We start from the raw sequence: 22,567 nt of genomic DNA, 5'->3' as shown, positions 1-22,567 counted from the left end.
AAAAACTGAATGTTAAAATGTAATGTAATTTTTGTTTTAATAAAACTTTATTTTTTAGAAAATCAAATTATTTGTTCTAATTCGATTTTTTTCTGAGTGTACTTCCCACTTATTCTTTCATGAAGAGAAATACTTTCTCAGCTGCAGAGTGTTTCGAAATTAATAAAAGTAACTTAAAACACCGTAAAGAAATTTTTACGCTAAGGAAGAAAACAATTTTTTACCTAATTCAAAATGAAGATACGGTACTTAAACAGTGAGAGCAACCCTCTTTAGTCGTTTTATTGAGTGTATTAATAAAACCCTTCTCAATTAAATAAACTTATTCTTTTATCAAATAATTAATATGTGAGCAAACAGTAACGAGAGGAAGATGTTTGTTCTCGCTTTTCGAAGCAGAAGCATCGCAGTTCTCCTTGATGGATCAATATCCGGTTAAGCGACTAGTTTTGTTTCCTTTCCTAGTTACAATATACATATAATATACAATAATATATTCTTTCCTTTTGTTAGTTCGAACATTCGTTCATTTGTTAGTTTCTTGTTAATTTATGATCCGATGGTTACAATCATGTAGACACAAGTTAAACAATACCACTCGTTTCATTTGGAAACGATTTACCCAATACGATTGTCGAGAACATTAAATTATCCAGAACGTATTGTATTTATATCGTTCGATGCAAATACATTCGAAATCATTTTTTCCGTTGCCAAAATATGGTCCTTCTATTTGATTGATAACCGAGAGCAAATGTTTGCCCTATGTCTGTGTTTTAACAAGTCATAAAAATGAGCGTCCTTATAAAAGGATATTGGGCAGCGTAAATAGTACTACAGTCATATTATACAGTTTGCGATTATCCTTTTCGCAGAATCATAAATATATTTGAGTTCATACTTGCAAAAATTTATAGTTTTTCTACTCCCGTAGAACTCTAAGCCTATCGACGATGGTTTAAAACTTTGAACTTGTAAAAATATCTGGGAATATCACAGTCTATTTATTGCTAGGCTGAATTTATAGGAAATTAAAACGCTGGAAAGCGCACGGAATGCATACGATACACGTAAGAAAATACACGAAATATCCAAAATAAAACGTAACATGTAAAAGCGGGCAAGACGTGATTTCTTTCGAAAAAATAAGAAAAAAATATAGAATAAAATCTTTTCATTCTCGGCATAGTTTTCAAGAAAATCGAGTTTGAAAATGTATTAACTGTACTTGAGTCAGTTCATTCTGGATTGGACAGGACTAAATAATCGACAGTGGGTCAATGCACGTGTAAAAATAAATGGAAAATGTAGAATAAAATTTTTTCGCTAGTCTCTTTGTTTCCGAGATAAATAAATTTAAAAGTTTACCATACGAATGTTCAAGGTTGATTCTTAACCAAACATGTTCAAACTCTATTTTCTTAAAAATAAAGCCTTAAATCGAATAATTTTATTCTACATTTTCACTTACTTTTACACGTAGAACGACTTTCAACCATTTCGATTATATATCCCTGTTCTGATTATATATTCGAAACAAACTAAGTTCAAGCATACTTGAAAAATTTGCAAACTCGATTTCCTCAAAAACAAATTTCAGAATGAAAACATATTTTTCTACATCTTTCCACAAACAACCATATCGTGCTCGTTTTTACATGTCGCTAGAACGGACCCTGTATACTAAAACTCAAACGATAAAACAAATCTTTATCTAGGTTCTATTTGTTAAAAATACGAATGTGCACAAATGTTCACAGTCTACTTATCACGATATCCTTTTTTCGTGATAAGTTCGCGCGAATTTTGCAGTCTCGCTGAGATATTTCCGCGCGAACGATTTCCGGTCTCCTGATGCTTGCACGGTTCGTCGGCCAGCGGGTCCGCTTCGTCGACAATTTCCCCCCGACCCATAATTAAAATAAACGGTTAATTAGCCGTGCAAACGGAAAGGCGTCTCGTGCGCGTGCATGCGCGATCTTCTTGTAAAGCCGGGACTCAGTCGTCGCGCCGGCTTCCGGGAGGTCTCGCTTCTCCAGACGAGCTTTAACTAGACTTTTTAAAGCACGGCCCGCTCACTACCCTCCTGGTCGAACGTCAAAAGAGCAGAGGCCATTTTGTGCGTCACCGGTGCGTGTTCCCGTTACGCTGTAATCGTCCTCGCACTTGTTGAACCTCGTCAACCGAATTTGATACAACACCTCGGTGGATCGATGCTTTCTCTGCTCGTCTTCAAAAGATTATTTTTTTTCTTTTTAATAAATTTAGATTAAGTTGTTCGGTAATTACTGCTTTCTTCGAGTATCATGTTTATAATTTAAGATGTTGATGATAGTTTGATAATTTGATGTTGTTTTTGTAGGTTTGGGAATGGCATTTCAGGAAGGCAATTTGGAGATTAGATTTGCTGAAGTTCTTTTAATTCACGTTCTTTTAATTAGTTAATTTTAATGGAGTTTAGAGGGAGAAATGAGTAATTTCTCGTGTTGTCTTAACATTGCTAAATGTAAGTATCCAACGAATGGAACGCTACGAGCAAGTAACGAGAAAAAATTTATTCATCAGTCATAAATATTGTAACCACCCTTCTCCACCTCCTATATCGATTTATGTTAAGCGAAGATTAAACGATGATTTCGTCGATTGTTCACACTTTTTCTACGCAGAAAGCTTCTTCTGTGTGCGAGGTACACTCGTTATTCATCGAGAGTGCAGCTTCTCGACGACACGTTCAGTGCAAACAGCCTTATTCGTCTCATTTTCACGTTCAACAGCTGACAGTCGCGTCTATTCGCCGTTCAGGGAAAAGGAATCGACCTATTCATCGTTTCATCGGTCGGCTGGATTTTCCACGAGACAGATCGCGTCGCGTGAAACGTTTCGCCACGTTCCATGCCATCGTACGGGAAATTTGCGCACGCACGTGCGTGCGTTGCACATGCGGGATACGCGACTCGATGAGAATCGATCGGGGACAACGCGTGGAATGATATTCCGGCTGACGAATAATCGCTGGCAGTTGTTGGCTGAACTCCAGACTAGTCTTTGACTCGAATGTAACTGAAAAAAAAGCTAAAGATACATACTATACTTTTGGTCGACATATGATACTTGCAGTCGATATTGTATTTTTGAAATATATATAGTTCTTTCCCCTCTTTTCTATTACGGATGGTATCCATAGTTTTTCACTAAGGATGTGGTCCATATTCGAAGCTTTTATTATCTTTCATCAGGACCCTATAGGAATTTTTGGAACAAATTAAATTCAAATCTGGTTCACTCAGATTTTCAGTTCTTTATAGGCAGCACGTGAAAGATAAACGTTCAGTTGCAGCGGCTAAGTGGCTATACATGTCTTTATTCTTTCTATCAGCTTCCATATATGTATATGTTATTCTCGTAGTGTCAAATTTTTGTAGGCATAGCAAGTATAAGTGACCAACACATTCTCAAATCCCTATTGGCTACATCCCTCCTTCCATCAATATCTAAATTTCTTAACCAATAAGGTACTCAAGAAACTTTAAGAAAACGCGTCCTTAAAGTAGACATTCGCCCAAATCCATACAAATAGATCGTCGACTATGAAAACCGATTTGTATTAATCATCAGACAGATTTCCTCGTCATATATAAGGATCTTATAGGTATTCTCATTTTTATTCAATATTGTAATTTATATTCTGTGTTTCAACTCATTCATCAAAATCTGTTATATACTACGATAATTCGTTTCATAGAATTATTCATCAGCTTTAATTAACTTCAAAATAGAAGGTCATCCAGAAATTGCCATTAGTGCACAAGGGAATCCTCGAAGCTCTCAAGAACTTAAATAGAAATTATAACCGATAAATGAGGCGATATACCACATATATGTATGCATATTGGTTAATAAAAATTATTTGCACTGAAGACTATATAATTTTTCCGAGCAATGAATTTATAAGGCGCAATGAAATTGTGATATTTGAATATTATGTATATTAACGCAATACCGTGTTTTTTGAAGAATATTTACGTTATTTGTCAGTGGAATATCAATAACAGATGATCGACAATAGCGAGAAAAATATTTTCAGGCATTGATGGCGGTGATGGTAGTGGTTGATGCGGTTGCGTGACTAATTCGCATACGTGTCGACCAATGAGCTTTCGCGATCGAATCGGTTATTTTTGTACGCGGTGGCAAACCGACTAATTGATAGATCGATAAATTGTTACGTAATCAAAACGTTTATGTTCACAAACAGGAAGTGGTAGTATCTGCTGGTTTCAGATAATTCTTGCCTGTTCTAGTAGTTTCTTAGAATAGATTCTTATCTAGTTATAGAGTCTTATAAGCTTTTTACGAATAATAATATACATACATACATGTACATACATACGAGTATAATACAAGCCATACAGAAGCAAAACTGATCGATTCTGTGCATATAAATAGTTTGCTTCGAGAAATTTTATTCTATGACTAATAATAATTATAACTCACTGTATACAATAATTATAACTAACTAACTCGCGTATGAACTATATGACAATAACAGTCTGATACTAAAATTTATAAAAATTCGTAAAATATGGCGACGAGTTGTCTGATCTGACATATATAATATGATGTGACGTACATATAACTTAACTCTTCGCGTATGGATTGTAGTTTTAGTATATTAACTAAAATTCCTATGTATTCTACTCCTACATATAGCATAGCTTGTCATTCAAAGCTTAATCTTAATTTAAAAAAATTGAGAATCATCTGGTTTATTGTAGCAATTTACGATACTTTGAAATCAGGACAATCTCTTAACTCTGATGTGTCTGACAGTGACAAGATAATACCATTTTTCACGAGGCAAACAAAAAAAAGCAAAATTCAAATATATATTCTTAATTCTATATTTCTCGAACAAATTCGAAACTAAGTAAATGGTGAGTTAAAGTCTCCCGAATTTCGCGTGAACTATACACTATATTTCACTAATGAAATAATCAACTTAGGGTAACTAACTATATTTATATCGATGCCAAACAATAACAGATTTCATAGAACAAAAGATCGCCACAACGAAAGATTAAATCAATACTATTGATTTCGTTCCAAGTCCATAAATCCACGGGACCGTTATCTCGTAAAACTACACGAAGTCACAAAGAGAATCTCGAAATGAATTTTCGACGTTAGATTAATATTTTTTGAGGGTTCGTTTGATCATACGGCGGTTATCCTCCGTTTGTACAAATTTCAGAACAAATCCTGGCAGTAGATCCGTTTGGTCCGGCCAGCCGTTAATCGCCACACGCCTTCGGAGATCCGAGATTAACGATCTGAGGTTCTAAAACAAACATTCCGACCGGTGGCTGTGTCAGCAGTTGGTATGTGTGTGACGATTGGAACCGCGTCTGACTTGCAACCTCTCCGTCAGGATTTTCCCTCGGTCATCCCTGCTGGCCATCCGGAATTCCTGTTCTCAAAGTTGAATTCAAATCTCCTTTCCGGCTTATTTATTATAGACCGATGTAATCTGCTTGCAATAATTCAGTTTGCCACGCTTTCCTTCGCCCACTTGAATTGTTAAAATCGTACTTCCTTGTTTTCCTGCTGGATCGAATCGAGTTTTTATCGAGATTCTCCCTTCTGAGAATTCTCGTACACGTTGCGCAATAGTATTTTTCGAGCTTAATTTTTGACAAAATACAGTGAAGTGCGAAATGTTGTATAGTCATTGAGGAAATTTTGTCGTTTCTTCTATAATAGAAAGGCAATATACACCGAATTTTATATGAAAATAAGTGTATTGTAATATAGAAAATATTCACACTTTTCAGAGTAAAATACCTGTTACAATATTTAATTCTTCTTGAAACAAACCTTCGTTTACCATTTCGTAGTAGTGTTAATAAGATTATAAATTTGCATCAAACGCATACAGAGGAATTATTTTAACGATTACGACGATGAATAATTTTTCCGTCGTCCATTGTTCATCTTTCTTTCCTGCCATAAAAAGACAAAAGAGAACATTTTCTAAATCTTGGGTACCTAACAAATAATCGATAAGTAGAAAATTGTACTTGAGATTGCTATATCGAAGAATGAAGTAACAAGAGAGTCTGACAAACAATTTGCCACTAGCTTGAAAAAGCAATTAAAAACAACACACGATGTGCTTTCTTACTTACCTACTTATTTATCTAACCTTGTTCTAGTTACGATTCGCGACGAACGTACCTGATGGAAAGCTGATTATAAAAAGCGCACGAAAGTACAGACCTAAATTCGAAAATTTTGTGCTTTCGTCGCGTAAGCTGATTACGGTAAAGGGGAAGGAAGGGGAAATGAAGCCGAAATTTCGTGCGAGGCTTCGCTGTTTAACCACTGATCGATATGTCCCGTTTCCAATAAAGCAGTCGATTGGTTTCGCTAAAAGAGAAAAAAGACCGAATTCACCAGCTTTGCTAATTCTATATCGCGTCTTGAGAAAAACGTCGAATCTATAATTGCAACTAATTGAAGGCGTTCACAAAGGAACATGGATTTCTCGGATTTCGTCCGATTTCGAAATCGGACGATACTACTCGTATGAGTGGTAGACGACGTGTCCGAGAGTGGCGCGTTGCTATAGAAACCCACTCCCTCGTTGTGGCGTGGGTGGTGGTGGGCGTCAGGGGTTCTCAAAACGGCGACTACCCGTGAACCATGGCCAGCTGAAATCTGACATCGCAAAACGATCGGTAAAAATGCGGAAACGCAGCGATGAAAGGGAGCAGAAGAATGCTGGACGATAGTCGAAAATGACAAAGGGGGAGTAATGAAAGGAAAAAGGTTGAAAAAGAAAATAAAATCGTATCGTCCTAGCAGAGAGATTGTAGGGGGAAGAAATACTTGGGATTTGTTTTTCTTTAACGAACAATATGATTCGTGGAAAGATTCGTAGAAACCATACGACAGCGTTGAAATGTATCGTCGAAGATAGTGTATGCAGGGGATGAGATGTACTGGATGTACACGGAGAATCGTACGATGGTACACGGATGTAACGCTTTAACGCGGAGGCCATTGAACCTCGAAATGTACCTTCGGTGTATCTTGATAAATCAGATTTTCTGCGCTTGTTTTTATTCCTCCCGTTGGTTTCCCAGTGGTTGATTAGTATCGGGGACACGGCATCCGAAATAACGGTTTTAATGTCCGATGAAGTATTTAACACCGTGGGCTTCGGTATTTGGGTGTTTTACAAATTTTATTGCAATTGTAAATGTGTCGTAAATTATTTTCATTCTGATAGTTTGTTTTTACAAAATGTATATTTCACAAAGGTATTTTATACAACGCGAGTCTTAAGTATATAGTTAGTGTTTATTCTCAATAATTTTTTATAATCGTCTATTTTTAACACTTATGTCTCATTATCGTACTAATGAAATTTCAAAACGTTTTATATTATACGTATAATATACGTATAAAAGATTACTACATGTAATAACTGTACAAATGTTTATTCATGTACATTCGTGAATAATTGTACCAGTATAGAACGAGGGCCCACGACTTTTTAATCCGGTATTTTTCGATCCGTAATCCCACCGTGGAGATTCAAACTCCGATCGAACCACCTCAGAACATACCGTCGTCCGTAACTTTAATACTCGAGAGATATGGAACGCGGTGTGCAAGTCACGTATGTATGTTCGAGCAGCCGTAAGAAGTAGGACGAACTAGTCAAATATCCGGTGGAAGCTACAGTAAGACGTTCCCCCGAATTCAATGTCCCTCCGTCATCATGGATTTTCTTCGAGCGACGCAATTCCGCCATGAGCGTGCGGGACGAGAAAAAGGAAGAGGAAGACGAGACGGTTCGAACGTCTATTCCTGTAAAATCCATTCAAAAATATCGGCCCCGTGTTCCCTCGATCTTCTTCCTGAAAAATCTGTTACGATGTAATGGGGATACGATGATCCCTCTTTTTCATCCCTCGAAGTTCGACTTATTTGTCCGGTGGATAACACACAGTGAGCGTTAAGTCTGTCGAACAATCGGATTCGACGGCGACGAGAAGGAAGTTCCTTCGACGATTTCCTTGTGAAGCCATTGCCAGGCAATCCAGATGGGACAGGGTATGGGACGTGCTCGTTCGGATCGTCGACTTATTGTTAGGGTGGCGTTTGACCCTGAGGCAACTTTGTGTACCGCGATAAACCCCCGGAGATGGAAATCGGAACCCGTATTTACGGATACCCGGTCGCGACGCGAATTTGTTCCCTCGTAAAGAGGATCGACTTTACCGTACATACATGCAAACATACGTCGACTGTCTTCCGGCACCCGTGTTTGTTTCCTCGTTTTGGTCGCTTTCGTTTCTTTTCCTCTCTTTACTATCTCCTTTTTTATTTATTTTCCTTTGTTTCACGGATTTTTAATTTACGAATGATAGATAGGATTTATTTGAAGATCCTTAGAGACGGATTTATTGCGATTAGTAGGAAATTATTATTATGAATTTTTCTCAGATAATAAATTAAAAATATGCAACCGAAGTAATTTTAATTAGAGAGGCGAATTTTTTTAAGGCTACAAGGATATTATTATCTTTAATTTGTTTGAGAACATAAATTAATTTTATTGAAAGCACAATCGTTTTCTCTTTTACTATGTCATGATTATTGAAACAAACTATAAAGAATAAAGAACTATAATACATTAAAAACATGGAGTAACGTTACGAATATACAGAATTAATTTTCTTGAAAGCAAAGCCTTATATGGGCAAATATTATTCCATATTTTCGGCTTATATTTTTACGTGGAATCGTTTTCTCTTCTACTACATCGTGATTATTGAAAAAAACTATATCTCAAAATATTATATTAATATAACAGTGATCTTTCACTCGTAACTTTCTAAATCACTCAATCGTTCTAAATTTAATATTTAAATATTTGGTGGAAATTTCATGAATATAATGTAATATTTATGATTACATTTATTTTAATTGATTATCGTCAAGAACGCTACGAAGTTTCTCAACAATCTAATAATTGGATATTAAACTTAATTAGCAATATAACGTCCAGTTTGTAAAACTAGTTTGCAAACGTAATCACACATGATTTAAGCGAACTGAAGTGTTTTTCTTGTGAAATTAATGATTCCAAAGAGTCGTAAAATTTATCGTTGGTCCGTATTTTAAAGTTTTTGATTTTTTACATTCGAAATGGGCCAGGATGCACGATGCGACAATGATTTAACTTGAACGCGGAAAATTATGGGGAATATAAATTCTATGGTCGTTTCAGAAAATAGACAAGAGAATTTGTCGTCGACTCGATTCACGTCGATACAGTTGTACACGGGATTGATTCGTCACGAAATTAATCCATTTAAAAGATTGAAAGTTCTTTCCTGCTGCCACCTTTTTGAATCACCAATCTCGCTACTTAAATTTCAACTTCAATTATTTTCAATCGGAACGTCTTTCTTCGTTTTTAACCTTTTTTTCATTACCAACGATTAGCGATTTTTTTATGGTTAACTTGGATCGTTCGATTTACAGTATTTACGCCTTGTTACGTAATCTGTGAGAAAACAGCAAAAGAGGCGAATTATGATATTAATCTTTCAAATGGAATAAAATGATTTTTTGCATATAGTTATTTCTTACATCTCAGGATGCAAGAAAATTTATTTTACATTTACACAAGAACACAACTTAATATTCAACATTTACGTAGCATCGTAATTTAACATTTTGGATTTGCATAACAACACAGTAACTAACTACTAAACCTCAGAAGTTACATATTACATAATTGCATTTAAATATAATTACAAGTTTACGTCGACAAAAGAGAATTGATGGAACGTAATTAAGCCTTTGACGATGCGTCATTGCTATCAGTGGCATGAAATGTTGAGTAATAAAGATGTATGCGTGTTTTTGTTGCTAAGACTATTAATCAGATTCCTGCCTAGGACGTCTCATTACGAGTTAGGCGACATAGCTAGAGCAGCTTTGTACGCGTTTACACGCGTGTCACTAGGCTAATGTGGGTTAATCAGCACATCCATTGCACCTCCTGCCATGCTTCGGTATTGGCTGTTCGCCCTCTCGTCTGTCATTTAAACTCGCCTCTCGATTGACTGATTGACTGATTGACTGATTGACTGATTGACTGACTGTCTGACTCTATAGCTATATAGATATCTTTCATTTAAAACGATCGATTTATTTCTTTTAAAACGCTATCGATTTTATGAGAATTAGAAGAATTATATGTTATGTATAGTATATTAATCTTAGAATTGTTATAATACATGTATGATATCATAAACTTAGAAATTTTATTCAGTTACATATACATATATATATATAAACCTTCTCACATACTACAATTTTCAATTCCAGATATATATATGTAGAATTGAAAATTGTAGTATGTGAGAAGGTTAGAAGCTATAATGATTCAATTTCCATTTTTTGAAAATTTTTTATTTTAATATCAATGTGTATGATTACCTTTTATTTATGTCTAAACTTTCTTCTTTATGATATTTTTCAATTTAGAATTTCACTTTTCTTTACTTAGAGTCTAAATTAACTGCATTGATTAAATTTTGTGTTTCTGTTACGCAGTGTAAAAAACAAATACTCATTCCTTTAAAAAACATTGGATTGTGCGAATAGTGCCCAAGAAACAAAATCACAGATCGTGTTTTCTTTTTTCTATGTTTAAATCGTGTTTTTTTTTTTTTTTTGTTCAAATATACAATCGAAGAGTGCCTGTAGAAAACAGTGTAGGTGCCAAAATGACAAAATTTTGCTTTTCTATTGAAAAATGTCGTCCTACATATCAATGAGAGTATCGTAGTATAGAATTTAAATGCTATTTCCATTTCTAAATAGTTATGAATAATGCTAGAAGACATAAACAAAATTTAAATGTGAACAAACGTCAGTTAATTATTTCTTAGCTTTTGTCTATGACATCTATCTAAATGAATTCTTTACGATTAAGAGGTAGCGCATACAGGATTCCTCTACAGATGTACTTTTTTTCTATGAACTTAGTCTACATTAATGCGTAAGTTTTCTTTTTCTCCAGAAAAAGTTATTTCTTGGTACTAACAATGTTTTCCAAAGGTATTTCCCAATTTATTTTTTGGTATAGAATTAAATCTAAAGGTGTCTTCAAACGATCAATATATATTGTGAATATTTCAAGGCTCTCAACCAAAAGGATCAATATATATTGCCAACACAATATTGTCAATATTTATTGACAAACTGCATTTTCGTTGAGAACCTTGAAATATTCACAATATTATTGTTTGTCTAAAAGCACCCCTAACTATTCTTATTAGCATTAAGCGCTCCAAATGTCACATGTAATCATGTTTGTGAAAGCATAGATGAGTCAATTATTTAGAAATTATATGAATAATCTCGATGAAATTGATTCAGTTAAATCCCTGCATGTTCCATACACTGGTTGGAACTCGTGCATATTATTGCTGACGATTTCAAACTCTCTTGGATCGAATAATGAATGGGTTTGTGAAGCGCGACATGGACAATTTAGACCGGTACTAGCGATGGCTCTAGATGGTTGGCATCAGATATAACTGACCCACCACTCGTGGGACGTGAAACTTTGAGATTCGATACATACGATTTCGGATTGTTGATAGCCGATATGACCAATTTCAATCCCGTGGGGTTCGATGTAAACGACCATAATGTTGTTCAATCCTGCCGACTGCGAGTGAAGATTGGAAACGCGATGGAAACCATTCTTATTCTATAACAATTTGACGTAGATGAATTTTGAATATGTAGAAGTTGATTGAAAATAAATTTTTAGTGGAACTCTATATAATAAATAAGTTTCAGCTACGTAGAATTGGAATTGGTACGAATTTGACTGTATGAGACAATGCTGATATATTATTTTTATATTTCTGTTCCTAGTTCATTGGCTAAATAGTTTACACAAATATTTTCTTAGTACAATTTGAATTTTTCAGTGGCATACGAAACAAATAAAAACTGTTATATTTAACCTAAACGTGGAAAAAAGTGACAGAAGTTAACAGATTGAAAATATTGAAAAACAATAGCTGATACAACGGTCGAGAAGCGGTAGAAGCAGATCTGATCAAGTCCGGTGCCCAGACATTGTAATGGTGTACCATCAAAAGCCTTTGACGTCTTTGCAAGTTTCGTGGTTTCCAAAGGTTTCGCTAGATACCATAACATCCAAGGACTCCATAGTTTCCAAAGATCTCTGAGAATACTACGATATCTGTAAACTCCGATAGGTTCCATACTATCTAAATATCTTAGAATGTTTTGAGATTATCTGCAAGTTTAGATTAAATCAGGGGTATTTGTCAATCTGAAACAATTCAGATGGTTTTCGATGTGATCTTAGGAAGATTATTGAAGGAGCCTGAATCCTGTAGAATCCCCTAAAGCCTCTTGGATTCCTCAGAACCTTCTAAGACTTTCAAATGTTCTCATAAGGAACCTCTTAATGTCTTTCAGCACCCTAAAACTTGCTCAGGCTTCCGGATACTCTGGAACCCACCGACGTCCTCAGAATTTCTGAAACCTTCCGAGTGCTTCGAGACGCTATGCGGTGTCCAACAAGTTGATGCATGTGTACCAGGAGGTTGTCTCCATCCATTCCTTTTTCGGACGTCTAAATTCTTCGTATTTAAGATCGTGTACTACCCCTGGAAATCAGCTTTTAATTAAGTTTCTTGACTGTAAAACATTAACGTAATAAACGTTGACTGTTAACGTTAGAACGTAAAATGTTACAACGTAACGTTGTACTTAAATGTTGTAGTAAAATGTTATAACTAAATGTTATAATATAAACATAAAGCACGCGAGTGCTTTTCTACGTCTCAAAAACGCATGAAACACACCACGCATTAAGTATATCTATTATTCGTAACAGAAATTCAACGCGCAAAACTGTTGAGTTTATCTCGGAATAGAGAGAAGAAATGCATGGATGAATGTATAATAGAAATATATTGAAGTAAGTATAAGTATAAGTACAGTGTATGTTAGTCCAGACCCGCACGCTAGCAGCGTTATTTTTCAATAGAACTCCGAAGCCATGGGTCTTTGTACATACATATGGATATTTATATAATTACGAAAACTGGCCCGTCTATACCCCGCTGCACCATCTGTGCAACGCATATTCCTAGAAAAAAGGCCCTTCACATTAATTTAGAGCTAAATAATACTCAATGTCTTCGAAGACTAAGAAAACTAAACATTAGAGAAGATGTAGAGTTTCCCTAGAAATGAGAATCACTTCAACAAAAACAAACAATCAAACGTTTTATTTAGATAAATTTTGTAAATGTCGGTTACAGTCATTATTACAAGCGAAAAGATCGAACCTTCCTCTATCAAGGTTTTCATTAAACCTAGCAACCTATCACTATTTGCCAAATTCAAATTCTCCGACTACCTCGTTTATTTTTCTTGTCATGTATACATCCTAATGTCGCATCCTACAACATCCTGCAATTCCACCATCAACTTTTGTCTTTGCTTAAAGCGTTTCCCTAGTTTCCTCGTTTCCTACGTCGTCGGAACAAAAACATTTACTGCGCGTGGTGTTGGCTGGCGCAATCGAGGCCGCGGTGGAATGCGGGTCACGAATGCACACGCGGGCGAAACTTTCGTGGCGTACACGGAATCTCTCGCACGTGGGAATAATAGAAGCACTTGGCACGAGTGACGCCGCCGCTGACGTTAATTATCCTAATGAATGAGAAGCGCCGCAATCGCGCGCCACGAAATTGTCGCTCGCGAAACGGAATCAATGTCTTGTTTTCTTCTCTGTCAGATTCTTCCAGACGGCGATTCTCTGGTCGCGTTCGTTCTAAAGTCGTCTCGTTCTAGCCGATCATTTTGTATTATTTTGTTTCCTGCGCACAGCATGGCCCAGTTCTGTCTTCGGTAATACTGAATGTTTCTGTATTCGCGGAGAGGAAAAACGAGAGATTCGGATCAGGGACAAGGGAATGAGTAACGCGATACGAAACGACGATACCGGGGGTGAAAATGTTTGAATGTGCGGGACAATGGAGCGGAGAAGAATAGCGTGATACGACGGTGACCGAAATTTAAGGGAGTAATCTCTGAAAATGCAGCCGGCAGAAAGCGTAAAAGTAATCACATATTTTCTTGGATTTTTTGTTAGGAAAATGAGGCTGCACTGTCTAAGTGTCTGACGCCGCTACGAAATCATTTTTGCCATCATGCGGCTTATATACTCGTGTCTCTTATACTATCTGCCAACGGCTTCTTAACACGAAAATGCGACCCACGTGGCTGGATTTTAATATAGAACGGTGGATTAAAAAGCGGCGCCGAAATGTTTGAAGCGACGCATGAGTAACAGCGAAACGTGCATATCGTTTTGATACTTTTAAGATGGTTCTATTATGGTTAAAGAGATTTTTTCGTACACGAGGGAACAACACCAAGGTTATGAAACTCTTTTCCTTCTGAATTACTTATTAATATTAATTATGTGAAAAATTGTAGTGAATTTTTTAAATGAGAGTCTCGTATGAAAACTGCGATAGTTTTATAGTAATTAGATAGTAGAAAGTAACGTAAAATAAATTAAATGGTAGAGGAACGTCGATATATTATTGTATAATCTTGTAACAGTAGGGTGTCGGTTATCCGAATCCCGTTTAATCGAAGGTGTTTTGAACTTTATCACGACTTCATTCTGTTTGAAATTTTAACACAAAGAATACGAAAGTGTAAATAGACAGGAATTGTGAGAGCAGTTAATCAAACTTTCGACCGATTAAAGGATAAATTAAACCTAAATACATGTACAATATTACGTAATAAAAATGTTTTCCACGATTTTATTATGCGATTTACTGATTAACACTAATAGACCTTTCTGTATTATACGAGTTTTCGATTATTCGAGATGGGATACAGACATCATGGCGGATAATCGAGTCTCTATCGCATTCACAATTTCTCTTTCAGATTTGTAGAAATCATTTTATCAAATGGCGAAACCTTCTTCTCTGTGAGAAGGTTAATCATTTTGTCGGAATATCACAGATGGGTTGTCCATGTTTATGCAACCTCTTTTTATTATAAACACGAGTAATGAAAAACAGTCGAAATAAAAATTCGTTTTACCTTCTGAATATTATAATTATGTTACATTTTGGTTACCTTTAAATATTTGCTCTGCGAATTTCAGACAGTTCTATACATTTCCTCATAAATACGTAAACACCCGCAGTCTAATTATACCTGTATTATTCACAATTTTTCTCATGAATTTTCATCTTTAAATTTGTGTTGGAAAACAAACCAGAAAATAGCACCACGTCGAGACATCATGATCCCGCTTGCTCTCTATAATATCGCTCGTAAATTCTCATAAATTATCCTAAGCACGCTGTTTAGCTTGAATTTTAATTAAGATCAGGTAAGTTTGGAAATGGCTCGCAGCATTAATCAACAATCAATGCAATTTCTACGCACGTGTATATTAATTTTAATCGCAGCAGGTAGGTAAATGTTAAACTATTTGCACGATCACGCCACAGGATATCGTAAATAATGTAGGCGATGCGACCACTATGGAACGATGCGTTCATTCGTTTCAGACGACGCGACGGAAGGTTTCGCTCGGGTTTATCGTTATTTATTATGCGAACAACGCGAAAGATGCGCGGCACAGCTTTCCTCAGGAGGAGGCACGAAAAGTTATTCTAACGTCGAGCCATAAAAACGCAAAAGGGGTGCGAGAAAGGAGGCTGGCGAGGGTTTGTTCGCCGCGGAGTTAGCGAATCATCCATTTTTCTTCACTTCGCGAATTTATGGTGCATTTACGTGACTGAGACTTTTCGAATAAATCCACCTGGCTACGTTGCTTATAGAAGCTACGTGCAACGTTCCTGATCCGCAGAAACAATGCTTTCGACGTGTAAACAGAATTTCTGCGAATCGTGCCGGATGTTCGGAATGCGTACGAAGATCACCAGAAATTCAGATGCGTAATTTTATTTTGACGCTGTAGAGTTTTGCCAGGATTCAAAGGGAATTATAGGGGGATTATGGATTAACGAGTCGAGAAATATCCTTATCTTTTCTTTGGTCTATAGTTCTTTCGATTTAATTTGCGTCAGGTTGATTTTACATCAAAAGAATTAATTCCTTAACGTACGAAGTTTCCCTCGATTTACCAGTAAAATGAACAAATTTTGTCAATGTATCGAAAAACAATTCTATATATGAAAATATTTGTACGAACTGTTTATATGTCGTATAATAACTTATACAAAATCAGCAAACAAATATTTTTAACTCCTAAATAATTTAGGTTAAACTCTACAAGAAGACTCTCAAAAAATTGAAACCATCCTCGCAATCCGTTTACTCACTTTTTCCATCATCTCCTAAAATAGAAATCACTTCCCCAGAAGTGTGCAGAATCGCCGGTTTAGAAAACAACCTAACCCCTTCAACTGTCCCTTGTATATCCATCCTATATCCAGTTCACGTTAATCCTATTCTTCAGTTACGATTCCTTGGAATTGAATTTAGGGAGGGTCTACAATTCACGGTCGGTGTACGTAGCATACGTGCACGAAGTACACGCGAGGGAAAATCGAGGGCTTTCCAAAGGCGGTCATCGTATCGCCAGTGGAAAAGGCCGAGGGCAATAAGGTTCGAACAGGTCGTACTGTAAGAGGATATATATAGTCGGGGATAGAAATAAGTGGACAGCTAATAGAAATACATACCAATGAAATTTCGTTAAAAATAACTTGTTTAGGTACACCTAAAAGTAAATATAAATTTCAGTTATTTACCAGACTTGTTTGCATACACCTAACGTAAATATGAACTTCAATAAATTTTCTAAATGACCTATGTACTATAAGGATATATAATAAAGAGACTGAAGATTTCTATGCATTTGTAATAAATTTAAAGACGAAAAAGTGTCTAGGATGTATATAATATACGATAGTATAAAAACATCCAAACTGGTGTGCTTGTTATAATTTGTCGTATGCTAAACAAATTCCATTACGTACGTTCCATTTCCTTAGTTCTGTTCTTAAAAATACGAAGTTGCATAAAAACCCGCAATCCAATAGCAAATAAAGCTTAAGTGTAGAACACTGCTACTAGTTCGAGAAACTTCATTGGTACCTGCCTTCACTACCTGTCCACTTGTTTCTGTCTACGACTGTAGAGAATGCCAGGAAATTGTAATCCTGCAGGAAGTTCGCGGTTAGACGTGAATTATTCTGGCGGTCGTCGCTGTCGATCGACCATCGAGTCGTCGCGTAACTGCTAGAAAATCCTTAAAGCACAGAGCGAGAGCAACGACGTTGAGCCAGCGTTTCGATGAGGGCACAGAATAATTCAAAGGTAAATGAAGCGCTTTCTCGTCGGCCCGAGCACCGCTAGAGAAAATACGACGCTGGCAATCGCTGAGATTTATCTTCCCTCGGCGAAATACCCTCCGTTTAGCCTACGACTTAATAAATTCGAGATGGCTCGATCAATGTAATTATTATGACCTTTCTTCGTGGACGTTTTCGTTGATTGTTCGAAGACTTTTCGTGGACTTTTCGTGGTGTCTCTTTGTGCATTATTAGTTAGGGATTGTGATATTTATTGTTTGGTAACTTATGCTTTGTCGATCGTTAAATGTGCAAGTACGTGTATGTTATTTCGATATTATTATCGAAACTATGTATTTATCGTTGCATAATTAAATCGTTGATCTATTATGGAAGGGGATATTTATTGCTGAAGCTCGTTGAGAAATTAATCGATTCATTGCGTTACAATATATGTTGTAACTATAATTCGTTATAATTAGATATTTGCACATTTATAGAAAATTCAACTATGTAGAAACATAAAGAGTGCACATATATTCAAAATATATAAAATATCCAAAGTAAAGCATTCATTATATATTTTATAATATTTGGTCAGTGGAACAGATCTTTATCTAACTTCCATTTCTTTGATAACATTCGTAAAACTACGCGTGCATAAATATCCGTCCTCTAATCGTGATCACTTAAGCCAGTCGTGATAAAATATTAAATATATCGAGACCGCGAAGTGTTAAGAAATGACACGGTTAACAGCTTCGTCGTTAGCCTAGCCCCTATCGATACTGCACGTGTCAAAACAAAAATATGTTATTACAACAGAATCACAGAAGAAAATTCCATTTTTATGGTGAAATGTTCTTGCTTGTAAAGTCGTCGAAAATGGAACCTATCTTGAACTCGCGACGTCGAATATCCTTCGAACACGTTTTATCATCATTCGTTTGTTTCTTCTTCGCATTCTGGATACAAATAAGCCTCTCACCATGACAATCCTTTTTGCATTTCAGGAAGATGCGGTCACGGGTCTCCGTGCGAGCAGCTCTGCTACGAACTTCACGATGGGATGTACGAGTGCGATTGCAAGGACGGCTACATTCTTCATAAAAATGGATACAGCTGCGCCGGTGAGTTGATCCTGAAACTTACCCCTGCATATCCTTCCTCGCGATCCTCACGCGTCTCCCCCGATTTCCCCGTAGACGAATCTGTTTATTCGATTTCTTGACTTCGGTGAATTTTGCCTGGTGAGTTCTCTGGGAAATTGCTTCACGTAACTTGCCTGGATTTTCCGATTTCGGAAGAAATATAGGAGACTGATTTTAAAGAATGTTCGTTTCGTCACGCGTATTTTTTTCTCTGTTTTATGTAAAAAGTATTCAAATGAATATATCCACGGTCGTTTGGAAAGTAAATTGTTTATCTGGATCAACACGTATTATACAGGTGTTCGAAAAAATCGCTATAAAACTTATACTACGTGTTAATGAAGTCAAGTAGGTAAAAAGAGTTCATATAAATCAATGTTCGAAAATGCTTCATCAAAGAATTGTAAGAGTTTAAAAATTTACATTAATCACTTTGGTAGTTATAATGAATCGTTCGAAATTTCTTCCTTCTGCAACAATACTCGTCGAACTGAATGTTCGTCGAACTTTCTTCAATATTCCCGCTGCTGTAGAAATAGTAGTAAATGCATTTGTCTGTCTACGATTTTGTATAGCAAGTATTAAGAACAACTTTCCTGGGAATCTTCGGAAGCTTATAATTCTTCGATAAAGCAATTTCGGACATCAGTTTATATAAACTTCCTTTCTTTATCTACTTGACCTTATTAACACACAGCAGAAGTTTTGTATCGACTTTTTCGGACACTTTTTTTTTGTATCATAACGTTATGTACAATTAAGAGAATAAACTTTGTTCCTTTTACACTAGAACTGGTTTTACAATTTTATTTTAAAATTCTTACTTCATGTTATATTTTTTCCGCAATGATGTAATGACTTTCGCAACGATAACTAAAAGAATAATATAATGAATTTTATTTTGTTTTTTATGTATTCAAATTGAAAATAATTTTGTATCAAGTAATATTGGATCAATAACTAGATAGCTAGATGCTGACATTAGAAATACCACACCAGCCAAAATAACTGGTTCTACAATTTTATGAATGTGTCAACCCTCGTTTAGAGATCGTGGTCTCAGATGGATTAATAATACTAAAAGTGTACTACATAACATGGAATTCCTTCTTTGAGAAAGTAATAAATCAATAAATATAAAAATATTCTATTTTACGTATTTTTTCAAAACCAGTCATTTTGACATTTGGTAGAAAAAGCTTCGTGTTAACTATCGGTAGTTCTAGCGTTAACGTGCAATAAGTAAAATTCAATTTTGTTAACTGTACGTATATATACATGTTTTACAGTACAAATTATTTTGTGCGATTGTAAAATGAAATTTGCAGTAAATAAATTTTAGGGATAAAGTTTTAACCCAATTTCAAATTTCATATTATGACCACCATCTTTCTACATCAATTTTTATCCAAACATTTCAAGTAGCATCAATCAGGAAAATTCATAGGGGGAAAATTCTTCGAGTGACACGTAATCAGTATCCACGTGACACATTTCAGACGTAGCATATTGCGCGAAATGCCTTAGGAGAATCATGTCGTGACATTTTATTCGAAGATGGCAGGTTTTTTACGTACAGTTCGTTCGTATCAAGATACACTTGACTCTAAACTATAGGACAATTAGCATATCAGAGATAAAAAGGATCCTAGGTTAAGGTTGGGTCCATTAAAGTGCGATAAACGCACGATTCGACGTTCAATTTCGACATGAGTCTGCAGTCGTCTCGACACACTCTGTTCGTGTTCCATTTTTTATCATTTATCTCAGTTTTTGATGGTTGGAATTCAATCTTTCTCGTACATCCAACTATCTTGTCAAAGTTACCATGTTTTTCGAGTTGTGTACTCGATTTTTAAACAATTTCTTACATTAATCGTAATGTTCTGCAGCTTAAGAATAAACTCGTTTTCGATAATGTAAATCATCATAGAGGTCGATAATCAATTCGATCGAAAAGAAATTATTTAGACTTCAAGTGTTGATTGATCATGCATCGATTAAACGAGGAAAATCATGAATTTTAATTTTTGTTCCTTTTTGAAGAAGTAGAAGCTTTCATTTATACGACCGACGTTCTACAAATATGATTTTCTATATAATTTTTTCTAAGGTACATATACAATGTTTTGGAAACAAAATCTGCATAAAGATTATTTGTTAATGATAATTTGTTAATATATTTTGTAGCGGGCAAGGAATAGCGCCTTGAAGTTTCATTTTTTGAAAACTAAAAATATTTCTTTTTTGAAGTACTATAAATATAAAACCACTTCGAAACTTTTATCTAGAATAATAATTACGAACTAAATTAAGTTGTAATTGATACAAAGACTTTCTCTATTTACATTCTCGTATGATTAAAATAAATTAAAATCGGAGAACTTCAAAGAAATTTTCTCTCGGTATAGAATGAGAAGATTCTCTGAAATTATTCATCGCTTCCTAATAACAATGATTAAAATTTTAGCACGAATAAAAGTAACACGACATTCGACTAACAGGGATCGCCGATTTCAAAATTTCTTCGCACAAGAGGGAAAAATTTCGCCGTAAACAAGCGAGAAATTGTTCAGTCGGTCCGATAAAAGAGAACAACTTCCTCTCATAATTCCTCTTGTACAAAGCAGGACTTTCCGTCGTTGCACGAAAAACTCTCAACGTAGCGACGAAGCACAGAATATCTACACGTCTACTAAAACCAGTCGAAAGCACGTACTCCGTAAACGCTCTAATAATTCATCGTTTCGTCGCGCGGTCCTTTTTGGTCACGGTGCAACAAGAAAATTCGGTACGAAACTAGCTAAAATCACGTCTGTTACGTCACTCGGTTGTTATTAATAATAAACCGACGAAAACTCAGCGTAGTATTTGAAAACGTTGCGGCTCGTTACGCGGCATTTTCGCGATCTTATTGCCCGCGAAAACAAGAGCAGTCCGTTTTGTCAAAGTAAATCGCGAGCGAACTTTAATAGTCTATCAAAGTTTTAGTTAGTTTAGTGGTGTTAAGAATTTATAACTGATGCAGCTATATAGATAATAATTTTATAATACGAACAGTTAAGTAGAAGAATCAGATCTATAATAAAAATAGACGGTGAAGTTTACAGTCAGTTTGGTTGCATAAATGAAAATTACTGGACTACGAACTTTTATGCATTTTTACATTTTTATGGACATACCCAGAGAAATGTAATTTCGATAGAAATATGTTTCATCCACCAATTATTATAATAAATGCTCTATTTTAGATATTTCATACATCTTCGCATATCATATGCGCATTTTTGTACCTTTTAATTATGCAAAGACGCTTCGAGATTCGCAAAATCCTATTTATTAACTTAATACTTCGTTCAAAGGCTATCTATCTATTCTAAAATTTTTTGTTTAACCTATCAAACCACTTTGCCCCATAATCCTTTTTTTTTTATACAGGAACTATTAACCGTTTCGAAACGATGAACAGATAGAGCATCGTGTCTTTATTCTATGAACCGGAACAGTATATCCGCGGTGGTCGCCGGAGAAAACGGGAATCAAAGGAGGAAGCAAACTTGGATGGAAGGTTGTTCGCGCGTAAATTGTGCATTGGGGTCGTTCTGTGCGTGGTTGAGAGATCAGCGGGTTGGTTGGTGAGCGCGATGGCGAACGGTTCGCCTCGATGCGCTTTCGACCTCCGTCCGCAATTCGTCGGAAGTAGTTATATCCTGGTCTGGGAGCGAACGTCGTCGCGAGATCCTTGATAGAAAGGTCTCGTGTTCGTTCGAATCGAAAACGAACGTCTACCGCATAGGGAAGTTCGTCTAAGTCCGGGACGAGTTCAACAGTTTGGAAATAAGTAACCGAGTTTCCATGCAGGGCCAACAGAGCGATTGGAAAATGTTTCGTTTTCGACCTGTATAAAGCTTGCGGTGCGGTCCATAGTTAAAAATGTGGCCTTATCTTGGCGAAACTGTTGGCTGTTGGAAGTAAAAT

The 22,567-nt window shown here is 35.9% G+C and overlaps 1 protein-coding gene across 2 annotated transcripts in view; it reads left to right on the top strand.

Moving 5' to 3' along the window:
* The window catches only part of LOC139992527 (pikachurin), a 254,987-nt gene that overhangs the window by 48,651 nt on the left and 183,769 nt on the right, over positions 1–22,567 (top strand). For both annotated transcript variants that reach the window (XM_072013437.1, XM_072013436.1), the window contains exon 3: positions 18,452–18,568. In XM_072013437.1, the coding sequence (XP_071869538.1) occupies positions 18,452–18,568 (117 nt within the window). The remainder of the gene's footprint in view (positions 1–18,451; positions 18,569–22,567) is intronic.

This window comes from Bombus fervidus, chromosome 11, assembly GCF_041682495.2.
Source record: "Bombus fervidus isolate BK054 chromosome 11, iyBomFerv1, whole genome shotgun sequence".
Classification (NCBI taxonomy): Eukaryota; Metazoa; Arthropoda; class Insecta; order Hymenoptera; family Apidae; genus Bombus; species Bombus fervidus.
Note: the sequence above shows the minus strand (reverse complement) of the source record. Positions and strands in the feature narration are given on the sequence as shown.